General features: G+C 44.6%; 1 protein-coding gene across 6 annotated transcripts in view; it reads right to left on the reverse strand.

Moving 5' to 3' along the window:
• Positions 1-8,520, reverse strand: part of pde5a (phosphodiesterase 5A) — an 89,693-nt gene extending 81,173 nt beyond the window's left edge. For 2 of the 6 annotated variants that reach the window (XM_062983574.1, XM_062983573.1), the window contains exon 1: positions 8,381-8,520. In XM_062983574.1, coding sequence (XP_062839644.1) covers positions 8,381-8,475 — 95 coding nt within the window. In that variant the 5' untranslated portion in view covers positions 8,476-8,520. Of the gene's footprint in view, positions 1-1,165; positions 1,367-1,502; positions 1,726-8,380 lie in introns of those variants that run through there. The other 4 variants (XM_062983571.1, XM_062983570.1, XM_062983576.1 and 1 more) reach the window with 4 other exon arrangements.
• Positions 8,521-9,673: the final 1,153 nt, after the last annotated feature.

The raw sequence follows: 9,673 nt of genomic DNA on the forward strand, positions 1-9,673 counted from the left end.
AAAAACAAGGTAATTCCAGACAAGAAACAATCAGTGCCAGCTAACACCTCCCAACAAAGGATTCCCCTAAGCAGGAAGCAGCCATGCTTTGAGGCTGCAAGGCTATTCAATGCTAATCAGGGTGATCAATTGCAACATTCACACTTGCCTCCAACAGGCAAGAGTTCTTTCTCCTGCCCTGGACCTTCCTCAGATATATAAACCCCACTGGCCTAGTTTCCAACACCGCACAACCTCTGAGGATGCCTGCCATAGATGCGGATGAAACATCAGGAGAGAATGCTTCTGGAAGATGGCAAGAAAACTCGGAGCAACCCAAAAGAAACTTCCTTCACCAACAGAAATAACAGAAGCACTTGGTGTCAGGCTTTAGAAAGGCTGCATCTGCACTGTAGAATTAGTGCACTTTAACTGCCACTTTTCAATGCTATAGAATCTTGTGAGAGATTTTACAATATTTTTAACCCTCCCTACCAAAGAGTGCTACAAACCACAGGACTCCACAGCATTGAGCCCTGGCAGCCAAAATGATGTTAAACTACATTAGTTCTAACATGTAGATGCACCCAAGGCCTTTGCCCTTCTTTGCCACAGCTGGCTGGTGCCTTACTAACTACAACTACCATTATTCCACAGCATTGAATCTTGAAAACATAAAGTGATATCAAGCTGCACTAATTCTGCAATGTAGATGCACCCAAAGTCTTGATCCTTCTCTCACCAAACTACAGATATCCTTAATCTATAGCAAGCATGGGCAAACTTCAGCTCTCCGGGTGTTTTGGACTTCAACTCCCACAATTCCTAACTGCCTATCGGCAGTTAGGAATTGTGGGAGTTGAAATCCAAAACACCTGGAGGGTTGAAGTTTGTCGATGCCTGTGCTATAACATTGCATGAAATTAAAGTGATGCCAAACTGCCTTGATTTTACAGCGATGTCCTTCCTTTCACCTGGGCGCTTGGCACCGCCTGCTCTCAATGGATTTGGATCCATTCTTTCCCGACGGTTCATTCACTTCTGCCCCTTTCCTGGGAGTTTTTTTAAGGGGATAGAAAGGGCTGAATGAACAGAAGGAAGGGAAAGTCCTCTCCATGCCCAGATGGCCCCTCGACCCTTGTCACCCTCGAGTCAATAATTCATGGGCGCCCGCTTCTCGCCTTACCGCACCGTTTGAATGAGTCTGCCTCCTTCAAAGTCCCCGGCGAAGTGGTTTCAAAGAAGCCAGAAGAGGAGGCAGATGTCAAGAAAGCGGTGGAAAGAAAGAGAAGAAAAAGAAAGAAGAGGGAGAGAAGCCTCGGGCAAGAAAGGGCAGAGAGACAGAGACCCCGGCGCGCTCCGACTTCTCTTGCGCTCTTGCTCCTCGAAGAAAAGCGAGCTCTCCAAACTGGAAGGAAACCTGACTCTCTCCCCCCCCCCCTTAATACTCTTTCTAAAAATAGCTGGGCTCCCGAGGGCCCAGCAGCGAATCCCCGACGGGAAAAGGCGGAGGAGAAAAGTACCTCGTCTTGTCTCCGAAAGGCAGCATGTCAAACAAGAGAAAGTGAGCAAAGCCAGGCGAAGAGCAGCCTTGATCTCGGCAGGAAATCTTTGTCCGGACTGCAGCCCCAGCCAGCCATCCATCCGCCCCCCTCGGGCTTCGTCTCTTCCGTCCTCCCCCACGGAAGACCAAAAAGGGGGAGAAGCAGAAGACCCACCCTCGACCCAGAGAGTCCCACGGGGAGAGAAAACACGCGGCTTCAGGCTGCAGGAAAAGCGCAGGGCTGCCCTCTGGCGAGGAAGCCACCCAGGCTGCATCCATCCACTACTACACCCTGGTAGGAATGCAGTTTACCACCCCTTTGTCACTGCCCTGGGTCAACGCTATTGAATTGTGACAGTTTGGGTGAGGCATCTGCACTCTTTGGCAGAGAAGAAGAAAGACCTTGTGAAACTACAACTCCATAAAGTGGAGCATGGAGTACATCTACACAAGGTATAGAGCAGGGGTCCCCAAACTTTTGAAGCAGAGGGCCGGTCCACAATCCTTCAGACTGTTGAGGGGCCGAATTATCATTTGAAAAAAACAAAACAAATTCCTATGCATACTGCACATGTCTTATTTGTAGTGCAGCAACAACAACAACAACAACGAAAAACAATACAATATTTAAAAATGAAAACAATTTTAATCAACATAAACCTATCAGGATTTCAATGGAAAGTGTGGGCCTGCTACTGGCCAATGAGATAGTCAAGTTAATTAGGATTGTTGTTGTTGTGTGCCTTCAAGTCATTTCAGACTTTGGCTGAGCCTAAGTCTAAAATTAATTATTTATTTACTGCATTTATTTACTACATTTATATCCCACCCTTCTCACCCCAAAGGGGACTCAGAGCAGCTGTATGTACATACAATATATTATATTATTAGCATAACATTATTAGCCGGGCTGTGGCACAGGCTGTTGAGCAGCTGCAATAAATCACTCTGACCATGAGGTCATGAGTTCGAGACCAGCCCGTGGCGGGGTGAGCACCCGTCAGTTAAAAATAAAAAATAGCCCCTGCTCGTTGCTGACCTAGCAACCCGAAAGATAGTTGCATCTATCAAGTAGGAAATAAGGTACCACTTATAAAGTGGGGAGGCAAGTTTAACTAATTTACGACCTGGAATGAGGAAGTGCCATCAGAGTGGATGATGAAGCAGCTGCTCCCCCCTGTGGCCAGAATCGAACATCCCCTCAGGAGAAGGTTAAATTGCCTCTGCGTCTGTCTGTCACGGTCTCTGTTTGATGTGTTTATGGGCATTGAATGTTTTCCCTATGTGTATATAATGTGATCCGCCCTGAGTCCTCTTTGGGGTGAGAAGGGCGGAATATAAATACTGTAAATAATAAATAAATAAATAAATATTAGCATTATATATTGCTATATTGAACTATACCACTATACTATTATATAATATGTAATATATAACATATAATTAATATTATTATATGGTATTACTATTAGTATTATATTGTATAACATATTATCAATATTATATGTATATACAATATATTATAGTATTAAAACTGATATAAAATATTATAAAACTGAGGGCGGGGGCCAGGTAAATGACCTTGGAGTGCCGCATCCGGCCCCCGGGCCTTAGTTTGGGGACCTCTGGTATAGAGGATGTGGTCAAAACATGGTGGGTGAGGCCATTTCACTGCCACCAAATATATCATTTATTAAACATTTTTTGCTGCCACCAATTTATATTAGATGTTTCTTTTGCTGCCACCATTTAAATCAAATATGAGTGATGGTTAATAACAGGCCCCCTCTTTATTATAATGAACAGGAAGACGCACGAACACTTGAGGTGAAGGAAAAAACAGGAATATGATGTTTATTTGCACTTGAGTAAAAAGGTTGCGTAATGTTTACAATAAAATACAAGGCTGGTTACTTAAACAAAGATTGGTTTCTTTAACTTGAGTTGCTTTAAAAATATGTTCCCTCACAAGGAAATATAACTAGGCTTTTCAGACCTTTGAGACCTCTCTTCCTGAGGCTCTAAACACAAGCACTCTAACCCTTAGAGGCTCACTGCAATTCTTAGCACTTCTCCCTGAAGGCTCTTTTCCTCAAAGAGGTTTCTCACCAACAGTTCGCAAAACCTTCCTTCCTTCGTCTTCAAAACTCCACACCCTATCTCTTCAAACTTCAAACCCTATCTCTTCAAACACCAAGCCCTATATGACTAACTTTTTTTTGCTGAATAGCTCTTACTGTGTTGTCGAAGACTTTTATGGCTGGAATCACAGCTCTTACTGTCTCTCAGGCTCTTCCCACCTCTGGTGCTAAGCAACTCCCTCCAATTTCATTAACCAATCAGATTGCACTTCCATACAAGGCATGGACAAACTTTGGCCTTCCAGAGGTTTTGGAAATACAAATGTAACCCATCTTGCAACAAGTCTTCCCAAGAAAACCCCACGGATTGCCACATGTCAGAAATGTCTTGAAGGCACACAACAACAATATGATCAAGGACATGCAGACATAAAAATATATATATAAAGTCTAAGTGTGAGTTGTTTTAAACATTTCATTCCCTGCAATGCTAAAAGTTTGGGGACCGAAAGAAAATTTCATGGTGGAGGGCTTTCTTTGAATGAGAAAATGTGGGAAGGTTTCAACTCAAAGGCTTATGATCTGATTACACTATGCAACATGATTTTTGTTCCTAGGTTATAAATGTCATTTCCTAATTGGTTCTATCATAAAAACATGGAAACCATTTATTATACTGCAAAAACTTTGTTTTTGTGGGACATCCTGCAGCACATTTTGCTATAGTTGTTCAATGACTATATCATCGAATCTCAACCAATTAAACATAGTTTGTGGCAGCCAGGAAAATGAAGCTTTCAAAGTAATTACTGCACTAGCAGAAAATGTAAACAGAATTTAGCCATGTCTATAGGGAGCCCCCGGTGGCACAATGGGTTAAACCCTTGTGCTGGCAGGACTGCTGGCTGAAAAGTCATCAGTCCGAATCTGGACAGAAGGGTGAGTTCCCGTCTGTCAGCTCTAGTTCCCTATGTGGGGACATGAGAGAAGCCTCCCACAGGACGGTAAAACATTAAACATCAGGGCATCCCCTGGGCAATGTCCTTGCAGATGGCCAATTCTCTCACACCAGAAGTGACATGCAGTTTCTCAAGTTGCTCCTGACATGAAAAAAGGCCATGTCTAGAATGACAGGTCTGACTTTTGTATGTTCCATCAAATGTTATTTCCCTGCTCCTTAAGCCAGCTACTCTGTCCAAGGTTGGCTTCAATGGGAAGAAGTATAAGTGGGAGAAAAGGAATGCAGTCAAAACACTATTTTTGGGAAGCTGGGGAGGAATAATAGACACACTGGAGACAAGGCATCGGAAGGGAAATTCCTGACAGCAAGAGTATGTGGAAGGCCTTGAAAGATGCTTTAAAGGCATTCAAGGATTGTTGTGGTTGGTAGCACAAGTCTGAGGAGAACAGAAAATCTTTGTTTCTGAATTCTGGAAGATTCACAACAGAACAATAGAGGTAAAGAAGAAATGCGGAATCCCATGGCAGAAGCTGCCACTGATACAGAATCTAAGCTTGGAATGTAACAGACATTATCCTTGAATATTTGGTGCGGATGTGGAGAAAGTTACATAAAACCTCAGTTCTAATATTTGTGTGTCATGTCAGAGGGGGTAGTTATGCTGCTGGAAATAAGCAAGCTTTCTCACATGTCAAGCTGAACATGAGCCAATAGTGTGATGCAGCAGCTACAAAAGCCAATGCAATTCTAGGCTGAATCAACAGGAGTATATTGGGAGAAGTCATAGTCTCACTCTGTGCTCAGACCTCACCTGGAATACTATGTCTAGTTCTGGGCACCACAATTAAAGAAAAATACTGATAAGCTGGAACGTCTGTACAGAAGGGTGACTAAAATATTCAAAGCCCTGAAAGCCTGGCCCTGTGAGAAGTGTTTTAGGAAGCTGGATATGTTTAGCTTAGAGAAGTCTGAAAGGGGACATTCTAGCCCATTGAAATATTTGAGAGGATTTCATATTGAGGAGGAGGCAAACTTGATTTCTCTGAAGACTAGGATAAAGAGCAATGGCGTAAAATTGCAGGAAAGGAGATTGTACCTAAACATTAGGGAAAAAAACTTCCTGGTATTAAGAGCTGTTCACAGTGGAATATGCTGCCTCAGAGTGTAGTGGAGTCTCCTTCTCTTGAAGTTTTTAAGCAGATGGATGGCCATCTGTCAGGAATGCTTTGATTGTGTGTTCCTGAGTGTCAATGGATTGGCCTGGAGGGCTCTTGTGGCCTCTTGCAACTCTACAGTTCTGTGGATGCATCTACCTCAGTGGTTCTCAACCTTTTCTTCACCATGGACACCCTTTTAAATACCTTTTGTGGCCGTGGACCCGCAAGACTTAAATCAAGATATAAGGCTGCATTAAGACTGCACCAAATTTAGAAGACGGGGATATAAGTTCATCTTTTAATGCACACACTCCTATTATAATACTTTGATTGTAATGATTCCATACAAATCCAACATAACAGTATCAACACTAATAATACTATGTAACAAAATTAGAAACATTTTCGGTTCCTAGTTTAAAAGTGTTGTTTCCTGTTTAATTGTGTGGTACGTATTTTGAACATAGTTGCTATGCCCCTGAAACTTTGTTGCTGAGGCTGCCACAAAAACTATGGTGAATTGGTTGCACTCCTCTGAGATATTAATTGAAAAACTATAGCAAACTGTGTTGCAGGATGTCCTGCAAAAACAAAGTGTTTGCAGTATAATAAACTTTTTCCATGTTTTTCTGATAGAAGCAATTAAGAAAAAGACATTTATAACCCAGGAACAAAAATCGTGTTACATAGTATAATAGTTAATAATGTAATCCTTCTTAGGCCCTTTATGAGGACATCACGGACCAACAGTCCCCAGGTTGAGAACCACTGATCTACATTATAAAACAAATGTAGTTTGACACCACTTTAACTGCCAAAAAAGAAACACTACTGACCAATCTCTCTCCTATGTCTATATAAAGTATATGAGAGAATGCTATTAAATCAATGAGAACCTGTTATTGAACCCCAGCTTATTGCAAACAAGCAGATTTCAGACCAGGGAAAAACTGTACATCCCAAATTCTTAATCTGACTGAGTATATTGAGGAGGGTATGAGAAAGCCTGTATTATGGGAACAGTTTTTGTGGACCTTACGGCAGCCTATGATGAGGTGCAACATAGAAAAATATTGCATAATGACTACCATATTACCCAGGACTATGATTTTACAAAAAACTGTCCAGACCCACCTAGAAAACCACAGCTTCTATGTGGGGTTTTAAGGCAGGCAAAGTAGATGGAGGAGGCAAAAGAATGGTTTACCCCAAGGCAGTGTCCTTGCACCGACCTTGTTTAACATCTTTGCTGATGACCTTGGCCTAACAACATGCAAAAGATTTTGAAACAGTCTAAATCCAACTTACTAACACCTTGAAAGATCTCTCCAGCTACTACAAAGAGAACCACCTGAAGCCTAACCCTGCCAAGACACAAGTGTGTGCTTTACAGCTATGTAACAGTGAAGCCAACAGAAAAGTGAAAGTTACCTGGGAAGGCCAAGAGCATGAATACTGTTTCCATTCTAAATATTTTGGTTTCATCTTCAATCAAACACTAACATTTAGGAAACACTGTATGGAACACCAAGCACAAAGCCCCCCCCCCCCCGAGAATCTTCCTTCAGGGGCAAACCAAGAATGGGCAACTTGGAAGTCCCTGGACAGACTCAGAAATGGAGTGGGCAGATCAAGACAACCTGGCAAGATGGCACTACCTAGAAGGATCCTCCACCTTGTGTGACTGTGGATCAGAACAAACTTGCTCACAATGTCCTGCCTTATGCACAGAAGAAGAATTGTTTAAAGCTACAGACAATGTGGTCGCTGCTGCCTGTTTTTGGTCAAAAATTATTTAGTCTCTTGTGTTCACTCTACTTTTATCAGTTTTATACTTGAAGTCACGAAGAGTCGGAAGCGACTGAAAGAATAAACAACAACATATTTATTTATGCAGTGCTTTTGACACAAAAAAATAAACTTTAACTGGCAGGGCTCAATTCTATGGAATCCATCTCTCTTTGGCAGAGAAGGCTAAGAACTGTGTAAAGCCACATTTCTTGTGATTCCACAGTACTGACTGGCATGCAATTAAAGTGGCAACTAACTTCATTCATTCTATAGCAAGTATGGGCAAACTTCGGCCCTTCGGGTGTTTTGGACTTCAACTCCTAGACATCCCAGCTGTTAGGAATTGTGTGTGTTGAAATCCAAGACTCCAGCAGGACCGAAGTTTTCTCATGCCTGTTCCAAAGTGTTGGTGCGCCCTGTGATTCCTCGTGGTTGAGATTCATGTCAGTCTACTAATGGATCAAGAGGAATAGGAACCCCGGGCCGCAGAGTTGGATCCAACTCTTTCCAGGATCTTGATTGGAAAGAAGGGAGGGGGGGGGAGGGAGGAGGCTGCTGGCGTGGGGTTGGGTCCGGTCTCCCGAGAGTCTCCCTCTTCCGTGACCGGGAAGGCATCCCTTGGCGTCTCCACTCGAGGTGGAGGAAAGGCGCGGGTGACACCGTGAAAGAGGACCATCTGCTGGGAGGAAACGCCGGGCAGAAGACAAGGGAGCGCCTGTGTCTTGGCGGCGTTTGAATGGAAGAGAAGGAGGCGCGCCCCCTTCCTTCCTTCCTTCCTTCCTTCCTTCCTTCCTTCCTTCCTTCCTTCCTTCCTTCCTTCCTTCCTTCCTTCCTTCCTTCCTTCCTTCCTTCCTCCCTGGACTCTCACCTGGTGCCTTTCCTGGCGAAGTAGGAGCGGGCGAAGTCGCGGTGGTCGTCCAGCCAGGCTTCCACCGCCTCTGGGTCCCTCTCGCCGCCTTCCATGGTGGCAGCTCAGGCGCGGAGGCGGCGCCCAGGACTGTCCCCGGACCGGGCTGCGCCTCTTCTTGTTTGTTGTTGACTTCACCTCCCGACCCCGCCACCACGCCTCCCCCGCGGACCCGGGAGGCGAGGCGAGGCGGAGCCCTCCCCGCCTGAGGCCACCCAGCCAGCCAGGCTGCCCCCCTCCGCGCCCGGGACCGCCCCTCCAAGCCCTCCTCCTCCTCCTCCTCCTCCTCCTCCTCCTCCTCCCAGGTGCCCACGCCTCCGCCGGGAGGCAACCAGCCCCAAGAAGCCTCCCTTGCCCTCGTCTCCTCTCGCCTCGTCTCTTCTTCTCCTTTCCAGGAAGGACCTTAGCCTGCTTCGCTTTAGGGGCCCCGACTCACGGCGACCTGAATGTTCTTAGCATTGCCTTCCTCCGAGGATGAGAGAGTGTGCCTCGCCAAAGGTAGCGCAGAGACTGCAACCCTGGTCTCCAACACCCCTGGACTCTGGCTTTCTCCAAAGGGACGACCAAGTCCACATTTCCGCAGGTGGGGTGTTTGTGGGCGTAAATAACAAATCATTATTACAGTAGAGTCTCACTTATCCAACATAAACGGGCCGGCAGAATGTTGGATAAGCGAATATGTTGGATAATAAGGAGGGATTAAGGAAAAGCCTATTAAACATCAAATTAGGTTATGATTTTACAAATTAAGCACCAAAACATCATGTTTAACAACAAATTTGACAGAAAAAGTAGTTCAATACGCAGTAATGCTATGTAGTAATTACTGTATTTACAAATTTAGCACCAAAATATCACAATGCATTGAAAACATTGACTACAAAAATGCGTTGGATAATCCAGAATGTTGGATAAGTGAGACTCTACTGTATATTTATTTATACTCCGCTTTATCTCCCCAAAAGGGACTCAAAGTGGCTTGACATAAAAGCATTGCTGTGAGTTTTCCGGGCTGTATGGCCATGTTAAGAAGCCCCGGTGGCAAAGTGTGTTAAAGCACTGAGCTGCCAAACTTGCAGACCGAAAGGTCCTAGGTTCAAATCCCAGGAGCGGAGTGAACGCCCGCTGTTAGCTCCAGCTTCTACCAACCTAGCAGTTCGAAAACATGCAAATGTGAGTAGATCAATAGGTACCACTCCGGCAGGAAGGTAACGGCGCTCCAAGCAGTCATGCCAGCCACATGACCTTGGAGAA

The sequence above is a fragment of the Anolis carolinensis genome, chromosome 5 (genome assembly GCF_035594765.1).
Source record: "Anolis carolinensis isolate JA03-04 chromosome 5, rAnoCar3.1.pri, whole genome shotgun sequence".
Taxonomy (NCBI): domain Eukaryota; kingdom Metazoa; phylum Chordata; class Lepidosauria; order Squamata; family Dactyloidae; genus Anolis; species Anolis carolinensis.